This window comes from Carassius auratus, unplaced genomic scaffold (assembly GCF_003368295.1).
Source record: "Carassius auratus strain Wakin unplaced genomic scaffold, ASM336829v1 scaf_tig00217448, whole genome shotgun sequence".
Classification (NCBI taxonomy): Eukaryota; Metazoa; Chordata; class Actinopteri; order Cypriniformes; family Cyprinidae; genus Carassius; species Carassius auratus.
Genome location: NW_020529076.1, coordinates 16,529 through 41,230, shown reverse-complemented (window position 1 = coordinate 41,230; position 24,702 = coordinate 16,529). Strand labels below are relative to the sequence as shown.

Genomic DNA, 24,702 nt, shown 5'->3' with positions numbered 1-24,702 from the left:
CTACAACTGACTTCAGACACAGCCTTGGATAAAATCAACTGAAATAAAATACATTAAATCTCTCAAGATCTGATTAAACAACTCCACAAACAGCATCCTCCACTCTACTTATTAATAACCAGACTGACTTTATTTCCGTCAGACGTCTACAGAAGATCTAATTGAGAATTAACTAAGGTATTTATTGTTTCATTTGAAGTAACCATGTTAGAGATCAGTGTTTGCTTTAGTTGGGCTCTTGACCCTTTATTTCGGTCTTAGCTTTTTTCTGTTTCTTATAACCACGTTTCTAAAACATATTTGTTGTAACTCAAAAGCCCAGAAGAAATATTGTGCATGTGTCTGTGTGTGCCCAGACAGACACATACACATTTAGACCAGAGCAACTTATAGGATAACACGGTTTACCTGACCTACAAAGTGTTGGTTGTCATACTGTATATTGTTGATGCTCCTCAATTATTTAGTTTTCAGGTTTAAATCTCTGAAGAAATAACAGCTGTGTACTTAGTTCAATTGGTTATAATAAAAGGTTTTCTAAATGACAGTGTTTTTGTGTTTAATCTGCTAATATAAATACTTTCCAAACAGTTTGATATTTTATGGTACCAGTCATACACAGATATCAATAATCAGCATATGAACCTCAACAATGGTGACCATATAAAAAAAGAAATGCAGCATTACATGCTGGGCGTCATGAATGAGTTTTGTACTACAATAGTACCCAGCATGCATTGCAGCGTTTTTTTTTTTGTTTTTGTTTTTTTTTGTCACCGTTTTTGAGGTCCATATTCTGAGTATTGATGTATGTGTGTGAATAATTTGTGCCATAGAAAAAAGCTGTATGTGCACAAAGTGTCAGAAAAAGTATTTTATATTGAACTGAGTTAATTATAAAACATGTATTTAGTTCAGCTCCATTAAAGTTTGTCTTCCCCAACAAAAATCAATAATACAATGTCTAAACCTTAGTTAATGCTCCATAAGATCTTCTGTAGCCGACTGACAGAAGTAAAGTTATTCTGTCAAGTGGTTGATGGATAAAATTTGTGGTGCTGTTTGTGGGGTTGTTTAATCAGATCTTGAGAGATTTCATCTAAGGCTGTCTAAAATCTGAAGTCAGATGCAGTTCTTGTGTTTCTCTTTCCTTCCGTGATTCTGTTTGTTAACAGCAGCTGTTCATCACTAATGCTCAATCACCACTTATTTAATCAATTAATTACTTAATTGCAAAGTTTTAAAACTTTCGTGGTTTAAATCAAGGCAATCCGTTTACTCAAATGGTCTAAGTTTACTTGTCGGGTTTTACAGTGTATCATTGCAGCCTGTAAGTTCACAATTGTAGATTATAAATTATTTGGAATAACAGTCCAAAAAAATAATGTTTACAGAAATTATGACTAATTAAATTTTTGGACTGGTGGTGGTTAATAAAGTCAAAAAATATTATAGCCTGAGAGTCAGTGGTAATATCTTCACACTCCCATTGTTAGTATTAGAGGAACTTTGGTTAAGTAACAACTTGACAGATAGCCTTCCCTTGACCAATGGTGCATTTCGCTAAAGTGATTATGGTCAGAAGTTCTGTCGTTATCAATAGAGTTCAGTGGCACTTACCACCATAGTAAGTTAGCGATGCTTTTGAGAAATGCACCCCAGGTTAGTTTCCCATTTGCTTCATGCAAATCAACTTGAACAGGTCTCAGGCAGGACAGACATATGAAAGCAACATTTCGACTTCATTAGCAATTGCAACGGGTCCTGGGTGAATGTTTTCACGTAGATAGTGACAGGAAGTCATCTGCCAGACATCTAAGAAGATGACTCTATCAATGTCTCTGAACATCTCCCACATTACTGTGTTCAACTGCAACACGTGCCAGTCACTTTGAAAAATATTCTGGAAAAACACAGAACAGAATCAGAAAAGCTTTTTTGCCAAGTGTGCTTGCACAAACAATAATATATCTTTCCTAGCATGGAAATAAATGACATTAAACTATCTACCAAGTATAAATAATGGTTTGCCTAAAAGTGAATTTTTTTTTTTTTAAATCTCTCTTTAAGGCTTAAAATTATTCAAACATGTTAATTTCACTAGGAATCAAACTTATGATTTTTGGCATTGTGGGCACCATGATCTACTGCTTGAGCCCCAGTGTTTCTAAACTTTTAGTGTTGGAGGTAATGCATTACAATTAACCTGAGTCATGTAATCAGATTATATTTTTTCAAGTAACTACAAACCCGATTCCAAAAAAGTTGGGACACTGTACAAATTGTGAGTAAAAAAGGAATGGAATAATTTACAAATTTCATAAACTTATATTTTATTCACAATAGAATATAGATAACATAGAAAATGTTGAAAGTGAGACATTTTGAAATGTCATGCCAAATATTGGCTCATTTTGGATTTCATCAGAGGTGGATACTCCAGGGGTCAGAAAGTAAAAGTCCTGCCACATTTTTGCTCCACCCATGAACTCAGCAGCTGATTTCACCAGAGGAGGAAACAAGTCATTCCTTCCAAGTCACAAACTAGTCTCAACTCAAATCCCAAGTCCTCAAAGAGTTAAAGTCAATGAGATAATTAAGAGACTAATTAAATGATGATTGTGCATTGGTGATGAACACCTGCTGTTATTGTGCGTTACAGATGATCAGATGCTGATGTTTTATTGGTTAAAATTATGCCACCATCATGGAGATCAGTGTTTGCTTCAGTTGGGCTCTTGACCTTTGGCTTCTTATGTTAGATATTTCTCTGTAAAAGTACATGTGCTGTTATAAAACAGTGCGATCAGTGCTGTGCAGAAAACCATTACTAGCTGGTTTTACATGAAGTAATTATTAGGCATCAGCCTGTTTATTTCCAAAACAATTTTATGTATTTATTATTAACAAATGTTCAGTTTTTAAATAACCTACTTTGTGTAACCGTTGGTTTAATCACTATAATGAATACATTTCCTAATGTATGTAATAAATATACATTTTTGAAATCTTTTCCTAATAAGACGCACAGACATCATGACCCAGCATATGAATCTCAACAATGGTGACAATCAACAAAACGCTTCAAGCTGAAGTGCATGCTGGGTAACACCATAGTAAAAACTCTGATTATGCACTGTAGCATGAATAATTATTGTAACCACTGTTGAGGATCATATGATAAGTGCTCATGTCTAAAATCCCGAGCCTGTACAATTTTTCCCCCCAATATTTAAGCATTACAATAATATTTGTTTAATCTTTTTTTGTAGTTCAGTAATTGCTGAACATAATTTAACAAACCAAAGAGAGACACCTTCATGAAGTTAATTAAAATGTTTTAGATGAAAAAAAGGGCAATTAAATTTTCTACTTCAAGCTTTCAATTCAGCAATGTGTTAATGTTTACTACGTAACACAACCACAAGTGTTTAAAAGCAAATTACTTTGAATTATTAAAAGGGTCAAGAGCCCAACTAAAGCAAACACTGATCTCCATGATGGTGGACTCACCACAATTATGGTGACAAAGTTTTTTTGTTTTTTTTTCTTCCAGTTGATTTCATCCAAGGCTGTGCTTAAAGTCAATTGTAGTTCTTGTGTTTCTCTTTTCTTCAGTGATGTTGATTGTTAACAGCAGGTGTTCATCACTAATGCAGAATTATCATTTAATTAGTCACAATTATCTCATTGACTTTAACTCTTTGAGGACTTGGGATTTAACTTGAGACTTGTTTGTGACTTGAAAGGAATGACTTGATTCCTCCTCTGGTGAAATCAGCTGCTGGGTTCATGGGTGGAATAAACATATGGCAGGACTTTTACTTTCTGACCCCTGGACTCTCCACCTCTGGATTTCATGAGAGCTAAACATTCCAAAAAAGTTGGGACAGGTAGAAATAAGAGGCCGGAAAAGTTAAATGTACATATGAGGAACAGCTGGAGGACCAATTTGCAACTTATTAGGTCAAATGGCAACGTGATTGGGTATAAAAAAGTGGCAGTATCTCACAGAGGTCAAGATGGGCAGAGGATCACCAATTCCATGAATGCTACAGCAAAAATTTGTGGAGCAATATCAAAAGGAGTTTCTCAGAGAAAAATTGCAAAGTTATCATCATCTACAGTGCATAATACCATCCAAAGATTCAGATAATCTAGACCAATCTCTGTGCATAAGGGTCAAGGCCGGAAAACCATACTGGATGCCCCTGATCTTCTGGCCCTTAGACGGCACTGCATCACATACAGGATGCTACTGTAAAGAAAAATCACAACATGGGCTCAGGAATACTTCCAGAAAATATTGTTGGTGAACACAATACACCGTGCCATTTGCCATTGCCGGCTAAAACTCTATAGGTCAAAAAAGAGGCCAGATCTAAACATGATCCAGAAGCACAGGCATTTTCTCTGGGCCAAGGCTCATTTAAAATGGCCTGTTGCAAAGTAGAAAACTGTTCTGTGGTCAGACTAGTTAAAATTTTAAGTTATTTTTGGAAAACTGGGACGCCATGTCATCCAGACTAAAGAGGACAAGGAAAAGAAGCTCAGTTCAGAAGCCTGCATCTCTGATGGTATGGGGTTGCATAAGTGTGAAAGACATGGGCAGCTTACACATCTAGAAAGGCACCATCAATGCTGAAAGGTATATCCAAATTCTAGAACAACATATGCTTCCATCCAGACATCGTTTCTTTCAGGGAAGGCCTTGCATTTTCCAACATGAAAATGCCAGACCACATGCTGCATCAATTACAACATCATGACTGCGTAGAAGAAGGATCCAGGTACTGAAATGGCCAGCCTGCAGTCCAGATCCATAGAAAACAGTTGGCGCATTATGAAGAGGAAGATGCGACAAAGAACTAGAAGCAACTAGAAGCAACTAGAGTAACTAGAAGCCTGTATTAGACAAGAATGGGACAACATTCATATTTCACATTCATATTTCTAAACTTGTCTCCTCACTCCACAGACTTTTGCAGACTGTTATAAAAAGAAGAGGGGATGAAATGTAAAATCAACTTATTCTTCCATTAAAATGATACATTTTCTCAGTTTAAACATTTTATATGTCATCTATGTTGTATTCTGAATAAAATATTGATTTTTGAAACTGGTGACAAAAGTAATGCAAAGGTAACTTAATTCATTACTTTTCATAAAGAGTAACTAAGTTACTCAATTAGTTACTTTTTATGGAGTAACAAAATATTGTAATGCTTTACTTTTACAAGGAACATTCCCCAACACTGTAGGCTTTCAAATTTAACAAATATTATAACAACTACCTATTTTTCTTGTTGAAAACGCATGAGGATTGGAAAGTGACCAAACCTTGAGTCCAGCAGTGTTTCCAGACTTGATGATGACGGTGGTCTCTGGAGCACGGCTCAGCAGTGCAACAACAGACTGGCGGATTTTGGCCACTTCATATATATAAAATGTTATTGGGTGAAAAACCAGGTGAGCAAAGAATGTGAAGACAATGACTGCATGAGGCCCACCGGCTATTTCATCAATATCATTGCTGATATAATGTAGGTCAGTAATAAGCATTTTACTAAATCGCAAAGGAACACCATGTGGCCTCCAGTGAACAATGATATTATTTTTCAACTCCACAGCCATCAAGGGTCCACCTGTTCGAGGAGTGTGGAGATCCATTCTTTTTATGCCTAATAAATATATGTGAAACAAATATTATAATTGTATCTTGAGAAAGTTATACGACTTTAAAAATGGAAAGTGTGCAAATATATTATGAACAAATTTTTTATTGTTGAGTTGGGTGAACTGTCCCTTTAAGTTGCACATAAGTCAACAAGGACCAAATTTACCTTTAACTTTACAACTAATCAATTTTTGTAAAGACAATTTAAGTTTAAATCCTAAAGAACATTTTTTGACATTGTGTCTGAAAAGAGCACCACTTATTTATTTATTTATTTTTGGTATTTTCATCTAAAGCCAATATATTCACACATATTTGTATAAATTGGCCAATGTCCTTTGCTGGGCCTCTGTATGTCAGATCAGATTCTTTAATTTTTACATTCATGCTATTGAGTCTTAAACTGAACATTGAAAATTGAGTCATACTTGCCTGGTACTTTTCTTTCTAAGTACTCAAACCACTGCCTTGTGGTGGAGTCTCCCATCAAATAGACAATCTTGTTTTTGAGACAGTGTGCCATTTGTGCAGGACTGAACTGTCGAGTGTTGCATACAAAAGACTTCCAGACATCTTTCAAATAAAACCCTGCAGGAACCGGTGTCGTCATGCCAGACCTGCATTTCTCTATTGTGCCTAAAACAAAGAAACATTAACTTGAATATTTTTTTTTTTAAACTACATTTGATTTCAGATTATAGATCTGTCATCTGATATGTGGTCAGTACACTGTCAGAAATAGGGGTACAGTAGGAGTCCATTTCTGTCCCTCAAGGTACAGTCTACACTAACGTACCAAATAGGGCTTATTATTGGACCTCAAGGTACATGTATGTACCGTTTTGAGTGTCAAAAAGGTACATATATGTTCCCAAACATTAAAATGTACATATATGTACCATTTCTTTTAAAGATTAAAGTACAATTTGTAGAGCCAGTCCTGATTGGCTGCTTGAATATCAATTTAAAAGAACGTCCAGATTCTTCTGTATCTTTCTTTTGGCAGAGACGAAGTCATAGCACGGTTACTCATGGCTCATACCAGATTTGGGTAGTCATGGGGCCAAAGACTAAAAGTCCTTCCATACTTTTACTCCACCCATGAACTCAGCAGATGATTTCACCAGAGGAGGAACCAAGTCATTCCTTCCAAGTCACAAATGATTCTTGAGTCAAATCCCAAGTCCCCAAAGAGTAAAAGTTAATGAGATAATTAAGTGACTATTTAATGAAGATGCATTAGTGATGAACACCTGCTGTTTACAATTAACATCATTGAAGAAAATAGAAACACAAGAACTACAACTGATTTTAAGCAAAGCCTTGGATGAAATCAATTGAAAGAAAAAAAAAAAAACTTTGCCACCATAATTGTGGTGAGTATTTGCTTCAGTTGAGCTCTTGAGCCTTTAAGCAGTTTTTACAAGTTTCGTGCAATGCTAATACAACTCTTGATCTAGCAGGTAACTTATGCTTTTGATGACTGTATGATCTTGTGTTAAATTTCTTGGTTATACATTTAAAGAAAAGAGGTCATGGCTTAGTTGTTAGAGAGGATTGCTGTATATTCACTGCTCTGTGTGTGCACATTAGATGGGTTAAATGCAGAGTATGAATTCTGAGTTTGGGTCTGTGTGTGTGTCTAAAAACCACTGGAGTTCAAACTTCTGTACATGTTAAGCAAATGTTAAATTCATACCATGTAAATATTAAAGTACTGTTTTTTTTTTTTGTTTTTTTTTGTGCATGCTGTAGTTTCACTGGAACTATTCAAAACCTAAACATGTCATAAAAAAATTTAAATATAGTCAAACCAGCTCATTGCAACTGCACATTCTTCATATGTCACAGTTCTGGCTTCTACACAACAACACATGCAGAGCTACAGAGAGAGATCTAGCACAACAAGTCAAGGGTTAAGAGCACAACTAAAGCAAACACTGGTCTCCATGATGATCGCAACATTTTAACCAATAAAACATCAACAGCTGATCCTCTGTAATTCTCAATAACAGCAGGTGTTAATCACTAATGCACAATCATCATTTAATTAGTTACTTAATTATCTCATTAACTTTAACTCTTTGTGGACTTGGGTTTTAACTTGAGAGTCGTTTGTGACTTGTAAGAAAGGACTCGGTTCCTCTGGTGAAATCAGCTGCTGAGTTCATGGGTGGAGCATAAATATGGCAGGACTTTTACTCTTTGGCCCCTGGACTTCCCACCTCTGGTTTCTAAAGGGCTTTCAACCAAAGAGGTCCTTCAAAAAATATAATCAGCAGGCACAAAAGTAACCAACGTCGAGATGTAATGCATTCTGAGTCTATCCCATTGTTTTGGCAAATCAAGTATATCTTTAATCTAGACACCATATGGATCTTTTGTCTTGTGACTCTCTTTCATGCACGCTGTGTCAAGGTTGATAAAGCAAATTACACTTAGTAGGATTTAATAAATTCTGATTTACATTTTATATATATATATATATATATATATATATATATATATATATCTGTGTCTTCTGATATATATAAAGTCATTGTAGTCAACTCAACGATTGTACTCTTTTTGAAGGGTCAATCTTTGTACTCTGAACAAGCTATTGTACCCCTAAAGGTACAATTATGTACTTTATTTTCTGAGATTGTACATGTTTTGACCATTTTTTTAAAGAAAAAAATCCATACAGAAATGTATTACATGAAATATTGCCTACATGAAGAATGATAATGATATATGTTACCTATAAGGCCATATGTAAATTTCACTTGTTACGTTTATAACATATATAAAATTATCATAGTAAAATTAGTATACATGTTATATAGATTTATTTTATTATTTGTCAAACTGTCCTGTATTCTGTTTGGGCTTAATTCTGTCAAGCAGAAGAAGAAAAAAAAAAAAAAAAAAAAACATTAAAATGATGTCCACGTGAGAAATTTTAATAGTCATGTAATAAACCAATATGTTATATATATATATATATATATATATATATATATATATATATATATATATATATATATATATATAAATATATATATATATATATATATATATATATATATATATATATATATATATATTAGGAAATGAGATGGTCAAAATATACACTGACTGTAAACATACCAATTGCTGCAGTGTTGGGAAGGACATGTATGATTTTTTGGTCTCCACTAATAGCAACATTTGTTAATTTCCTGTGGAGAAAAAATAACACATTTTCTATACTTTTAGTTTTACAGTTCTACAACTACTCTGAAATTCACTTTAAATCATATTACTTTGTAAAAAGTTGCTTCTCAAAAAGATTTAATGGGCTTTCCAAACGTCCACCTGAGTGATGAACCAGTTTGTCACAGGGAAGTTTCTTCGGTCTCTCACACTGCCACACTGTCCCTGTTTTTATATCCTTATGCTCACAGCAGCAGTCGCCTTTCCTCCAGCTTCCATCTGCACCCCACTTAAGATTACATTCTACTACTTCATGGATCCTGTTTTTTTTGGGCCCTGAACCTTCAAAGAAGCCAAAATAGTGGCTGCGTGGAAATGAAGACTCCCTGTATTTTTTAAGAATCTGCACAACCTCACTGGAGTGCTCTAGACGTACAAATACTTGTGCCTGGCCTTCCCACGGCAGAAGAAGAGCAACAGAGTAAGTCCCGTTACGATGATCCACAACTTCCCCGTACACACTTGCCTTTAAGATAAATGGAAAAGAATACATGTAATGCAGAAAACGTCTCAGTTACATATGGTAACCTTGTTCCCTGAAGAAGGGAATGGAGACATCACATCGAATGACCGACAAATTGAGATCTCGCTTAGAGAGACCAATCTACTTTGAGTGTAAACTAAATGAGCCATTGCACATTGGCATGCAATTATAGCGATTGCAATAATTGCATGCCAATGACTGAAAAAGTGGGATACCCAATGAACATCCGTTTAGGTGCATATGGAAAATTGGAGGTGATTGTAACCCTCTTGGAAAAAAAAAATATATATATATATATATATATATTTACAATAAAAACAACAGTAGTTGACCAATTTGCTGTACAAACCTTGCTAAAAATACATAAAATAAACAGTTTTGACTGCAAATACACTAAAGAGGAGAAAAATCACTGATAGGTGACAGATCCATTATAAGCCCTGGAAAAAAATGTAAGTTTTTAACTAATCGGAGGGAGATTATTCCACAGTTTTGGCCCAACATTTGAAAAAGCATGTCAATCCTCAACTTCACCTCAAACCTCAAGCAGATATATTTGGGCTTAAAAGGTTACTCATGTATTCAGGAGCCGTTCCACTTAGAGCTTTAAAAACAAACGTTAAGATTTTAAACTCGATTTTGTAACAGATAAGGGAACCAGTGCAAATAGCATAACATGGGGGAGATATGATCAAATCTGCGGGTGCCACACTCTAAAAAACGCTGGGTTACACTGTTAAAAATCGCTGTAAAAAAACGGCCAAATTTCGACAGTAACATACTGTTTTTCATTAAAACAGTGCATTCTGGGTAATATTCATCGTTTTCGAGAAGGTAGCCTGCTGCTATATATCGTTAATTAACAACGTTCAAAGTCGACACTCAGCGGCTGTGTTTCAAATCACACCCTACACCCTCATTCACTATTCCTTACATGAGTTTACTAATATAGTCCACCTGACAGAGAGAATGAAAATTAATGAGTGAATTCAGACACTGATCAACAGCTGCTGTTAACGAGCAGAATCACTGAAGAAAAAAGAAACAAGACACACACAAGAACTACAACTGACTTCAGCCACAGCCTTAGATGAAATCAACTGAAGATTTACCAACTTCACTCATTACTAACCAGACTGACTTTATTTCTATCAGATCAGAGATCAGAGATCGAAAGATCTTACTGAGAATTACAGAGATTTAGATGATAATGTTACTGTTTCGTTTGATGTTACCATTGTGGAGATCAGTGTTTACTTTAGTTGGTCTCCTGACCCTTGACTTTTGCACTTTACATTTTGTTTCATTGCTGTATTTGTATCTTCATGATACATCTATTACAGCAGTATTAATTTTGATAGTCAAATGATTATGGCTGTTTCTGTCAGGCATGTTCTACTAGACTGACTTAAAGTGTTGCTATAGTAATCAAATATTAATTTGGTGTTGAAATATTTGAGTGAATGACACATTTTTTTTTTTTTTGTTTCTTCAATTTTGTAAGATTGAAAAGTAGTGTGATAACCAGTATTTATGGATTTAACGACTAGTTTTAGTTAAAAAATATTTCGGGCAGCAGTCCCCACAACACTTAAAGAGAGAAATCAACAATCAGCATATGAATCTCAACAATGGTGACAATCAAAAGGTTCATGATGCAATGCATGCTGGGTACCAGCACAGGATAAAACTCATCCATGATCCCCAGCATGCATTGCGGCATGAATAAATTATGCCCCTGAATTGTTCACTTATTTTCTTGAATTCTTATGTGCTTATAATTTGGCATTTGTTTTAAGTTTTAGTAGCATGTGTTGTGATGTTCAGAACTGATCTGTTTATTTATTTTGTGGATTGTCACCATTGTTGTGATTCATACGCTGATTCTTGATGTTTCTGTCTAAATTTCAGCAAAGGTTTTTTTTTTATGAGTGAAATTTTCTTAACAGTCTTTCATGACTTATGGCTCAGCAGTGTTCCTTCTTATGCTGTAGTATTAATATTCAATAAGAGAAGAGACACGGGATTAGAGCAGAAATAATAGTGTTTGTTCTTGTCAATCTATAAACAACAATACCAGCTTTTTTTCTTCTGTGTACTTTTGTTTTGCTATAACAGGTTCCAAAGGCGCATTGGTACAGCATGTAAAAAAATAAAACCTTAGTTGTTGAAAAGTCACGTTCAAGAGCCCAACTAAAGTAAACACTGATCTCCATCATGGTAGTGAAAAAAAAAAAAAACACCTAAACCTATTTAACTCTCCGTAAGTTCTTCTGTAGACATCTGACAGAAATAAAGTCAGTCTGGTTAGTAATGTGAATCTGGTGAAGCTGTTTTAGTAGTTGTTTAATCAGATCTTGAGAGATTTTATGTATTCTTTTATTCAGTTGATTTCATCTAAGGCTGTGGCTGAAGTCATTTGTAGATCTTGTGTTTCTCTTTCCTTCAGTGATTCTGCAGGTGTTTATCACTTATGCTCAATCATCAATTAATCACCGAATTATCTCATTAACTTCACTAATTCATTGTTATTCAAACACTCTGTAGTGTGCACACATTATAAGTGTTCATTTAAAACTGAGGATTTTCTTGTGGGGTTTAAAGGGTTAAAGATTTAAGATGAAGAAAAAACAGCATGAAACATAATTTAACAGTAATAAACTGTAATTAATTTACAGGAAACAAACTGTAGAAAAACAGTTATTTACTGGCACCCCTGCTGCCAGTAAATAACTGTTTTTCTACAGTTTGTTGCCGTTAAGTCAAGGAAAAACAGTAATATACTGTTAAATGTAAATGTCAGATTTACCAAATGAAAAAAAAAAATAATGTAACTAAAATATTTGTGAACATCCATAGAAAAAAATGTATGCAAAGGCATACACCGATAATGAGAGTAAATACTGAACTCAACTGTATTAATGTGTTTTCACAAGAGAGATCTGTTAGTTTAATGCAGTTTTGTGCTGGAGAGTAGAGCCTGTGCTTCAGTCAATGATGAGCCACAGTTTCTGATTTTCTGCTGCTTTATATAAAGACGCTGATACAGTGGTGATCTCTGTGTTAAGTACTTCAGCACATACATGTGTGCTATAGCTGACAATTAACTGCAGTGATTTAAGTTAAAGTCATGCATTTAGTTTCTTTACTACTACACATTAAGTGTTTGCATTTTTATATTAAGAAATATTCCTTCTCAGTGGACTCAAATGGAATAAGTTCATAGTACTAAGATCATAGGAATGCTGTTTTTTTTTAACTGTTTGATGCAGTGGGAGTGGAGTTGATTTCCATGGTAGAATTTACGGTAAAATACTGTAAAAAAAAAATATAAGAGTGGTAAATTAATGGTTGAGAGTTGTAAATTAACAGTACTTTACTGGCACCCCTACTGCCAGTAAATTACTGTTATTTAACGGCACAATTTTTTTACAGTGTACTGTTGAATTTTGGCTGTTTTTTTACAGCGATTTTTAACAGTGTATACACACATTTCTTATGATGTAAGTCTATGAAAGACGATTGAACCGATCAGAGTAGGTATGAATCAGCCTAAGAACCTCCACAGTGGTGACCATCAAAAAGCATGTTACACTGCATTCTGGGTGCCAATAATCAAAACTAATTTATGGCTCCCATCATGCTTTGCAGCATGAATAAATTATCAGCAGCAATTCTATAGTAGCTTGTTTTGTGATTCTTACAGTTTGTCTGAATATGCTGTTTGTCACCATTCTTGAGATTCATACACTGGTTCTTGATGTCACTGTGTGCCAAAAGAAAGGTCCCCTCTCTCTGTTTTAGTCAGAATTCTTAAACTCTAGGTTGCTCTGAAAATTCCAGGGTTTTTATTGTTGAATAACAGGGCTGCTATAATGAATGTTAATTTGTCTCAGATATCAGGCTCTAAATGGGTTTAGATATTCAGGTAAAACAAAGATTATGTAATAGCATAACCAACACCACCTGATCATCTTTTTTTTTCTTAGCTTGTCTAGCTGTTACTACTGAGTTACAACAGCAATGCAAAATGTAATATAAAAAAATCAAGGGTCAAGAATCCAACTAAAGCAAACACTGACCACTATAATGGTAACCAATGATTTACCCTTTGATTCTGTCAAACAGAACCACTATTCTGTTTGCATCTAATTTCCTTCTTGGCTTGTCTAGCTGCTGTATCACAAATAGCAACCAATAAAAACATGTTTAAATTTATTTTTTTTATTAATCTTAAGGGTCAAGAGTCCTAACTAAAGCTAAAGCAAACACTGACCACTATAATGGTAACCAAATTATTATTATTATTATTTCCTTCAGTGATTCTGTTCGTGAACTTTAGGTGTCTTCAATAAATCTATTTTTGGAGCCTTAAGACACAACCTTTTGAACATGATTCCTTTATCATATCTATGTAAGCAACAAAAATGTGAATTTGTAAAAATGTTGACGTCATGTGCACGTATATCATGTTTTCGAAGGGTGTTTCATGATGCCAACTACTGGCCTGGCATGCATAAAATAGTATTCTTTAGCATAGGGTTTTTTTTGTTTTTTGTCCAATGAAATCAATATTTTTGTGTAAATTTTACTTAATTTTTTCATGTTATTCTACTCATTTTGAATGATTATTTCTAATTAATTAAAATATGTTAAATTTAATTAATAATATTGCTTGTAAATTTTTGACAATTTTATTAAATAAATATTGAGAATCACTTTTTACAGTGTACTCATAAGTGTAATTCAAGTATTGTGAAACTGCAGCTTCATGCTAAAGCAAAATAAATATGATCTGCATTCTTCTGACTTCCAGTTTTCTGCGCTTACACTTTTGGCATGTTGTTCACGCTAAAATAGAGTCAAAAGTACTGCAAGCCTGTGAACAGTGATTTGCAAACATGAAAAGTGATTTGCAAGCGAAAACAACAGTTTAAAGAACTGCAAAACGGTTCAACTGCATAGAACCAGTCTGTGTGTGTGAAAAAACTTACTGTTGCAAATGTCTAAATGACATGTTCTGCACCTGGGGCAAAAAGTTCCCAAAATAAACCGATATGTACAGCTCCGTCTTTTCTCTGCGTGTCCAATTTTGGCATGATTCTCTCACTGACTGAGTTTTGCATGCGTGAGGGAGAGGGTGGGTCCACCACCTTCTTGTACACAGCAAAAAATCCAGAGTGAAATTAACTCTGTTGGGAGTACATGTGAGACCACACTCAAGAGTGTGAAAGTGTTAAAATAGGAGTGTTAAATTAACACTGAATCTAAGTTAAATTAATTGAGGGATGATTGACCATTATTGACGAGACCTGATGTTAACATGCAGAATCAACAAAGATGAAAATCACTATTTCTATGTCACCATTATAGTGGTCAGTGTTTGCTTTAGTTGCGCTCTTGACCCTTACATTTTTAAAGTCAGATTTGGTTTGGCTGTTACAACTGAATTGTAACAAACAGACAAGAGAAAATCAAAACATGGGCATTTGACCTTAATCACCCAACTCAATTAAAGCCTAAACAGATTTGATTGACCTCATTGATTATAACAACCCTGAGGTTGTGATTAGTAAACAATCTACTAAAAGTAACATAAAAAATAGACTAGTAAGAATAACGAAAATTACTGAAACAATTCAGCTAATAATTTATTCATGCCGCAATGCATCATGGGAGCCATGGATGAATTTTGATAGGTGGCACCCAGAATGCACTGCAACATGCTTTTTTGATTTTCACCATTGTTGAGATTCACAGGTTGATTCTTGATGTTTGCATGTCTAACGGAAAGACTCTTTTGAAAGATTTTTGAACAACTTTTAAGAAATTCCTCAGATTGTATTTAAAATGCTGGAAATACTTTGTTGAAGAATCATAGGGCTGCAGTAATTAACAGTGTAACTTTAACTCAGTAGTTCAGGAATAACAATAGTCTTTGCTTGTCTATCAGTTTTATAACTCAGTTATAAGAGACAATTAAAATTTGACATTAACATTTTAGGGATCAAGAGCCCAACTAAAGCAAACACTGACCACTATAATGGTGACACCATTAAAATAGTGATTTTCGTCTTTGTTGATTCTGCATGTTAACATCAGGTCCCGTCAATAATGGCCAATCATCACTCAATCACTTAATTATCTCATTAACTTTAACTCTGCTTCAGTGTTAATTTAACACTCCTATTTTAACACTTTCACACTCTTGAGTGCGGTCTCACATGTACTCCCAGCAGAGTTAATTTCACTCAGATTTTTTTGCTGTGTACCAATCACATGAGCCTGTTGCTGACTCTCCATTTACTCTTAACTGATTGGTAAAATAAACATATCCTATGCCAAAACATTAATATTAATTTAGTTCAAGATTGTTCTCGCTGGCAGAATGGTACTTTTAAATATATATAAAAAAATATTAAAACCCGGGCCAGGGAACAACCGCAGCCAGAAATACCGGGGTGATATGTTGTCTATAGCAAGACCCACATCATCTTTACAAAGACGTAACATTGAGTTTGCCACGCAACATCGTTTTTAAAAAGACTTACACATGAATGCTCTTTTAGGAAAAAAGCTCTTTTAGCATGTTGAAGCACAAAGGGGAGATGGCCATATGCAATACAAAGAGGGGTAGTGCAACCTAATGTGTACAACCCACTCGAAACAGGAAAACCACCAACACTGATGCACCATAACGCCAACATGTAAATGTATCAAAGAATGAGCAGAACTCGTTCAGTCTTCTTTCAGTAGGGTAGTCAGGAGCAGAATGATGTGATCCCACATTGCAACATTGTTTCGGCCCAAATCCGGCCCACATCTGGCACCCGTGAAAAAAGATGATTTGGCCCACATGCAGCGTGGAATGATGGCACTTGGGCGGACCGCTCCTGTTTACCAGATTTGAGCCACAAGCAGGCCATAGCAATGCCACATGTCAGCCAAGAGTAAAGAAATTAACCAGAACTGGACCTTATCTGAGCCACAAAATCTGTGTATATTAAATATGAAGTAATTTCAGCCTTAATAAGCCTGTTAACAAGCAGAATCGCTAAAGGAAAGAAGAGAACAGAAGAACTACAACAGAATTAAAAGAGGACATTAAATCTCTCAAGATCTCAGCAGAGGAGGATTAAACAACTCCACAAACAGCTTTACCAGCTTCACTTATTACTAACCAGACTGACTTGATTTCTGTTAGACATCTACAAAAGTTTTTATTGAGAATTAACAGAGGTTTTACTCTAATGTGTTTCACCATAACAGTGATTAGTGTTTTCATTAGTTGGACTCTTAACTCTTATTCTATCTTTTGTCTTTTTTTGGCTGCTGTGACAGTGTGTTTGCTAAACACATTTGCAGCTTCAAGGAAAGCTAGAGTGACATGATATCAAGTGACGGCTGTTATCTGTTGATGTTTTTCTTAATCACCATGAAGTACACAGGGTCACTGATGTTTTTTTTTTTTTTTAAATCTAGCAATTATGTTGTTCCAGTGATACATTCATATTACAAACCCTGTGTTTCTGCAGCATGAAATCCAGCAGTATTATAACAATCAGTTAAAATCTTTTAACAAACATAAGCTTAAAAAAACCTTAACCTATGATGCCACACACAGATATAAACAATGAGCACATGAATCTCAATAATGGTGACAATCAAAATATTTAGATAAAATTATCAATTCAGAACTTCACTGAAAAGCTACTTAGTCACAACAAAAACAACAGCAAAAAATATAAGAACATATTTAGAATTAAACAAAATAATAGGACAATTCAGTTGCATAATTTATTCATGTTGCAATGCATGCTGGGAGTTTTGTACTATGCTAGTACCCAGCATACATTACAGCAAAGTACATTTGATTGTCACCGTTGTTGAGATTCATGTGCTGACTGTTGATGTCTGTGTGTGTCATCATAGATTGACTTTTTCGTGCTCGTTAAAAGCTTCTAGCTGATTGTTGTAATCTTGCTGGATCTCATAAATGCAGGGTTCCTCAAATCTTGTCCTGCTGAAGGGCCAATGTGCTGCAGAGTTTAGCTCCAACCCTGATCAAACTCACCTGCCTGTGATTTTCTTATGATTCTGAAGACATTGATTAGCATTCTCAGGTGTGTTTGATTAGGGTAAGAACTAAACTCTGGTGGAAAGTGGATCTCGTGGGACAGATTTGAGGATCCCTGTATTAATGAAACAATTGTTAGAAAAAAAAAGCAAATCAGCCTGTTTCATGAGTATTATAAAACCATCAACAGATAGCCGTCGTCATCATCTGACCACAATTCACTTTTGCTTTCTGAGATGCCACAAATGTTTTTAACAAACACACCGTCACAGCAGCTAAAAAAGATCAAATATATAATCAGAGTTAAGAGCCCAACTAATGGAAACATTAATCACTGTTATGGTGACGCATTAGGGTTAAACCTCTGTTAATTCTCAATAACAACTTTTGTAGATGTCTAACAGAAATAAAGTCAGTCTGGTTAGTAATAAGTGAAGCAGGTAACACTATTTGTGGAGTTGTTTGTGGAGTCCTCTGCTGAGATCTCCAGAGATTTAATGTCCTCTTTTATCTACAGTTGATTTCATCTATGGTTGTGGCTGAATTCAGTTGTAGTTTTTGTGTTTCTGCTCATCTCTTTTTCTGTTCTCTTCTTTCCTTCGGTGATTCTGCTTGTTAACAGGCTTATTAAGGCTGAAATTACTTCATATTTAATATACACAGATTTTGTGGCTCAGATAAGGTCCATTTCTGGTTAATTTATTTTCTCTTGGCTGACATGTGGCATTGCTATGGCTTGCTTGTGGCTCAAATCTGGCAAACAGGAGCGGTCCGCCCAAGGCACATCATTCCATGCTGCATGTGGGCCAGATCATCTCTCCACGGGTGCCAGATGTGGGCTGGATCTGGGCCGACACAATGTTGCTATGTGGGATTGCTCGGCTTTGAAGTGAAAAGCTGAATATGTGTTGGACCTCCTGCCTTTTTTATGCTCACGCTGTGATCAGCAGAAGCTGGATGCAATAATCGCATGCCACTGTGAATTGGCTCGTTTAGTTTACAATCAAAGTAGACTCGTTTCTCTAAGCAATATCCCAATTCGTCGGTCATCCAACGTAATGTCAAGAGTGATCAACTGAAAGGGAACTAATGTCTGTTGGTAAACTACATTTTAAAGCTTCTAAATATAAACATAATATGTAATATTTTGTAAATAAAAATAAATCAATAATGAATGAAAGTGAAAATCAATATGAAAAATTTCATACATTATATATATATATATATATATATATATATATATATATATATATATATATATATATATATATATATATATACAGTTGCAATCAAAATTACTCAACCCCTCCGAGACTGCAGTACTTTACAAATACAAGTTTTTCTGAAGATCCAGCATAAAATTAAAATTGCATCTATAACAGTTCACTGGCATATTAAAAGTGATATTGTCAATATATAATGTACATTTTTTGAGTTATAAGATTTTTTAATAATACTGCTATGTCATAACTATTCAACCCCTATTCAACATTGCTGTTTTTAATTCACTTATTTGCATGGTGGGGAATAAAACAGTCTCAAAACACAATTAAGCCTTTAGAAACTCTATTAAAAACAGAATTAGCTTGAGCTGTTACACATACAGTTAGCCCATGCATGTGCTGAAGTTGAGTAGCAAAAATGTCAACAGTGATCTCTCAAAAGCTAAAGAGAATAAATATTGTATTACTTTAGAAAGGCTAAGGCTATATGAAGATTTCCAAGACATTGAAAGTTCCCAGAGACACAGCTCTCAGCCTTATTCCTTAGTTTAAAGTGTGTTTTACCAGAAAACCTTTGAGGGTGTTGAAGAAAAAGCAAAATATCATAAAATGTTTAATCAGAGCAACTGAGAAAAACCTGCAATGTACAGCCAAAGACTTGCAAGATGACCCGATGAAAGGAGGAAAACCATTTCAGTGCAGTGTGTAAGAAGAACACTAGACAAGTATGGCCTTCATATTGAGAAATCTTGCAGAATACTACTCTTGATCAAGAAGAACAAAAGGCCAACTTGAACTTGATAAAATTAATTTGTGTAGACCTGATGAGCTCTGGAGGAATGTTTTATGGAGTGATGTGACCAAACTGGAACTTTTTGGACCCATGGATCAGCGGTATGTTGGCTGCAAAAAAGGCAAAGCTCATAAGCAGAAGAACACCATCTCCATCATCAAACTTGGAGGTGGATCAGTCCTGTTATGGGGACTCTTTACTGTAAAAGGAAGTGGAAATCATGACTGTATGAAGGACATCATGGATTATTTGGAGTATCAGGCCATTTTGACAATAATTGTGATGCCTTTGGTGCAAAGACTGAAGCTGATGATCAGTAGACTTTCCTGCAGGACAAAGTACACATCCATATCTACTACTGCTTGGTTCAGGGATCAGTCATAGAATGTACTTGAGTGGCCTGTTCAGTCTCCAGGCTTAATTCTCATTACAAATATCTGGTTGAATTTGAAGAAAGCAGTGGCAATGTGAAAACCAAAGATTATCAGTGATCTGGAAGCTTTTTCAGGCGAGGAATGGGCCAAGACTGTAGTAGAAAGGTGACAGAAGCTTCTAATTTACAGACAGTGTTTATTGGTGATTTTAAAGAATAAAAGATTCTGCACAAAGGGGATTGAATAATTTTGAACATGAATGTTTAGAGCCAATTTGAATTTTATCATGATTCATCAATGTTCCATTCTCAAAATCACTCAAAAGTGCATTAACAAACTTTCTCTAATACTTTACTGATGCCTTTGTTGAATTGATTTCATAAAATGTTGTTATCCACAGCAAAATGTCTTGCAGGTCAAGGGGGTTGAATAATTTTGATTGCAACCGTATATTTATAAACTAAATTGTGTTTCAAAAATAAAATATTATAAAACAAACACACCTTTAGCTGTGCATTGAAAAGTTTTGCTTTGAAAAAATCTCCTCCATATCTTTTCAGGCTCTTGTTGTGGTCTCTGGCTGTGATAATAACAGAGATCTTTTCTCCCACTTTGTAACTCTCTTTGAGTCCCACAATAGAGAAAGTTGAGTGAACAGGACTTGTGCTCTGATTCAGATAAGTGATTTCTTGATCTGGAAAAGGCCAGTGAATAGCTTTCTGTAGTCTTTCCCACTCCTCATCACTGATTCCCATGTCCAACGCAGATATTATGGATGAACTGTTATTGTGAGGAACTGGTTTAGGTCTGGGGCGCTGAAATTGTTTGATGTGAATCCCATCATTCAACGCCCATAGTGCCTGAGAGAGAACCAGGATATTAGTCACACCAAATACCTTTTATATCTATGTGGAAAAGTTCAATGTTCATTGTAGATACATATTTTTTTATACACTGAAAAAAAGAACTAGTAAATTTACTTAATTTTTATTTGATAAGTTTTTACACAAGCATTTTTCAAGTAAATTTACACATTTTGAAATTAAGTAAATCTACTTAACTAAGTTAAGTAAAAATAACCCAAACACCCAACCTTGCGCTTGCTAATGCAATATTCTGCCACTGAGCTACAGGAACACTTCAATATTTTGTGAAAGATAAGTGCAAATTTCACTTACTTACTTTTTATTTTGGAAAAAGGAATTTGGAAAAGTTTTTACACTAATAAAAAACCTGAGATTCTAGAAATTTCTAAATGTAAAATTATTTTTTTCAAAACAGTTTTATCAAATTAGGGTAAATAAGTTTCTCACTTCTGTCCCTTTAAACCAGTTTACAGCAAAGACAGCACAAAGGACTGGATTCACGTGATAAATATTCTGCAATTAAGAAAACAGACAAAAGAAATTGGACTGTAAAACCCGACAAGTAACTTAACTCAAACCGTTTGAGTCAATAGATTGCCTTGATTTAAACCATGTAATTTTTTACTTTGCATTTAGGTAATTAAGTGATTAACTAAGTGCTGATTGAGAATTAGTGATGAACAGCTGCTGTTAACAAACAGAATCACTGAAGAAAAGATAAAAACAAGAACTACTACAACTGACTTCAGACACAGCCTTAGATGAAATCAACTGAAATAAAATACATGAAATCTCTCAAGATCTGATTAAACAACCCCACAAACAGCATCACCAGCTCCACTTATTAATAACCAGACTGACTTTATTTCTGTCAGACGTCTACAGAAGATCTTATTAAGAATTAACTAAGGTTTAGATATTGATTTATTGTTTCATTTGAAGTAACCATATTAGAGATCAGTGTTTGCTTTAGTTGGGCTCTTGACCCTTGACTTCTGTCTTAGTGTTTTCTCTGGCTGTTATAACCATGTGTTTCTAAAACATATTTGTTGTAACTCAATAGCCCGGAAGAAATGCCGTCACGTGTTAACCTGTATCTAGGTGTAGGTTTTTATATGTTATATCGGTGATGAGAATCATCAATTACAGCATGCTCTGCAGGATTTTTCTTTTATGGTTACCATTGTTGAGGTTCATATTCTGATTATTGATGTCCTTGTGTGACTGTTTGACACCGTAGAAGACCACACTGTTTGAAAAGTCATTCATATTAACTCATTATCACAGAACCACTTGCTCTTAGTATCACTTTTATGATAATCAATCAAATTACACAACACCTATTTCATCAGAGATTAGACTCTGTACAGTTAAATAATTTATGATTATCATCACCATTATAAAGTATAACAACCTACACCTAGGTACAGGTTAACACGTGACAGCATTTCTTCCGGGCTATTGAGTTACAACAAATATGTTTTAGAAATACACAGTTATAACAGCCAGAGAAAAGACTAAGACAGAAGTCAAGGGTCAAGAGCCCAACTAAAGCAAACACTGATCTCTAATATGGTTTCTTCAAATGAAACAATAAATCAATATCTAAACCTTAGTTAATTCTCAATAAGATCTTCTGTAGACGTCTGACAGAAATAAAGTCAGTCTGGTTATTAATAAGTGGAGCTGTTTGTGGGGTTGTTTAATCAGATTTCATGTATTTTATTTCAGTTGATTTCATCTAAGGCTGTGTCTGAAGTCAGTTGGAGTAGTTCTTGTGTTTCTCTTTTCTTCAGTGATTCTGTTTGTTCATCACTAATTCTCAATCAGCACTTAGTTAATCAATTAATTACTTAAATGCAAAGTTTTAAAACTTACATGGTTTAAATCAAGGCAATCTGTTTACTCAAACGGTTTGAGTTAAGTTACTTGTCGGGTTTTACAGTGCAATTTCTTTTGTCTGTTTTCTTAATTGCAGAATATTTGTCATGGATATTCATCCAGTCCTTCGTGCTGTCTTTGCTGTAAACTGGTTTAAAGGGACAGAAGTGAGAGACTTATTTACCCTCATTTGATAAAACTGTTTTGAAAAAAAAATAATAATTTTACATTTAGAAATTTCTAGAATCTCAGGTTTTTTATTAGTGTAAAAACTTTTCCAAATTCCTTTTTCCAAAATAATAAAATAATAAGTGAAATTTGCAATTATTTTTCACAAAATCTTGAAGTATTCCTGTAGCTCAGTGGCAGAATATTTGCATTAGCAAGTGCAAGGTTGGGTGTTTGATTCCCTGGGAACACATGTTAGGTGAAAATTGTCAGCCTGAATGCACTGTAAGTCGCTTTGGATACAAGTGTCTGCTAAATGCTTTAATTTAAATGTACTCAATAAAATTTAACATGTCAAGTTACATGTACTTATTATTATTATTATTATTTTTACTTAACTTAGTTAAGTAGATTTACTTAATTTCCAAATGTGTAAATTTACTTGAAAAATGCTTGTGCAAAAACTTGCCAAATAAAAATTAGGTCAATTTAATAATTCTTTTTTTCAGTGTAGATTCCTAGAAAGTTTAATTGCCTTTGTATGTTTGTGCATCAAGCATGCCATCCACTTCTTTTTCAGTGTTAAAATACCTTCTATCATAGTTTACAGGTGCAGGTAAATGATTTCAACAGTGTTGATATTTGAGATGGACTTTTGTTCAGGAAAGGATTTTTTCTAAATGGCAACATTGTATAATAACATTCATAAATCATTAACAAACGTTATATCATCTACTTAATAAAGATATCTAATGACTAACAGATCATTATTTTATGTAAATTTAAATGCTTACAAATGTCATTAAGCTTTCAATACATATATATATATATATATATATATATATATATATATATATATATATATATATATATATATATATATATATATATATATTCACTCACAGATGGTTTAAAATGATTAAAAGCTTCATTAATAAATCATTAACAAACATTATATAATGCTTGACAGATCATTAATCATTGTTTGCATATGTCTAATAAATAAATTTCACTTTATGTGATTATGTGCTTTTTAGAAATAATTTTTTTTAACAGAAATTATGCAATGATTACATGCTTATTTGTTACTGTACATTTGAATACAAACAAATGTCGTTAAAGGGATACTTCAAGCGATGCAAATACATTTTTCTTTGCGTACAAAAAAGTATTCATGTCGCTTCATAGTTACATTTGTAAGCATTTTAATTTACATAAATTGTTAATTGTTAGGTCATGTTTCATAAGTCTGTTAGTAAATATTAAAATGCACATTATCTCAGCTTTCCTGGTATTCAAATATATATTTACTAATTATCCATTAACAATTATAATGTTTGTTAATTATTTATTAATCAAAGTTATTATAAATTTATTGATTATTGTAAAAAATTATTGATTTCAATATTTAAAACTAAACTTACAGCAGTTGCAGACATGTGTACTTACATTCAAATTCGGCACTGTGTTTGCTAAATACAGATTTAGGAATTGAATTGAAATTTAACATGCATTCTCAATGGGCACCACCATCTCTCCCTCCCTACTGTCCAAGAACTATACTTATCCAGAGTGAGCAAAAGGGCCAGTAAAATCAATCCAGCACACTCTCTCTTTGAACTGTTACTGTCTGGTCGATGCTACAGAGCAGTGAGCGCCAAAACAGCCAAGCATAGGAAAAGCTTCCTCCCTCAGGCCATCTACAGCACGAACCATTAATGTTTTCCCCACTGTGCAATATAACATGTGCAATACCCATCTATCTAGACTTATATTTGTTGTACGTATGTTATTAGTTTAACATATCTTACATCTATCCACATTACCTTGCAAAATTTGTATATAGCACATCTGCATATACAACATACTGTTTATTGTCTTTTCTGTCTATTGTGTATTGTTTTCACATATTTATTTTTATT

General features: G+C 34.3%; 1 protein-coding gene across 1 annotated transcript; it reads right to left on the bottom strand.

Annotated features, from left to right (window-relative positions):
* Positions 1-1,705: 1,705 nt before the first annotated feature.
* LOC113101014 (NXPE family member 3-like) lies at positions 1,706-24,219 on the bottom strand. Its single transcript, XM_026265506.1, has 7 exons — positions 24,205-24,219; positions 20,369-20,725; positions 8,965-9,380; positions 8,810-8,880; positions 6,110-6,313; positions 5,341-5,681; positions 1,706-1,903 (listed from the first exon to the last, which is right to left on the bottom strand). Exons 1-7 carry the CDS (start codon positions 24,217-24,219, stop codon positions 1,706-1,708), a joined length of 1,602 nt encoding a protein of 533 aa, XP_026121291.1.
* Between the last annotated feature and the right edge of the window lie 483 nt (positions 24,220-24,702).

Excerpts from the sequence above, each read along its gene's own strand:
- LOC113101014 (XM_026265506.1), bottom strand. Across the intron at positions 8,881-8,964 it reads GAGAAGCAACTTTTTACAAA|GAAATTAACAAATGTTGCTA; the intron begins GTAATATGATTT and ends TTTTCTCCACAG. Across the intron at positions 1,904-5,340 it reads GAAACACTGCTGGACTCAAG|AATATTTTTCAAAGTGACTG; the intron begins GTTTGGTCACTT and ends GTGTTTTTCCAG.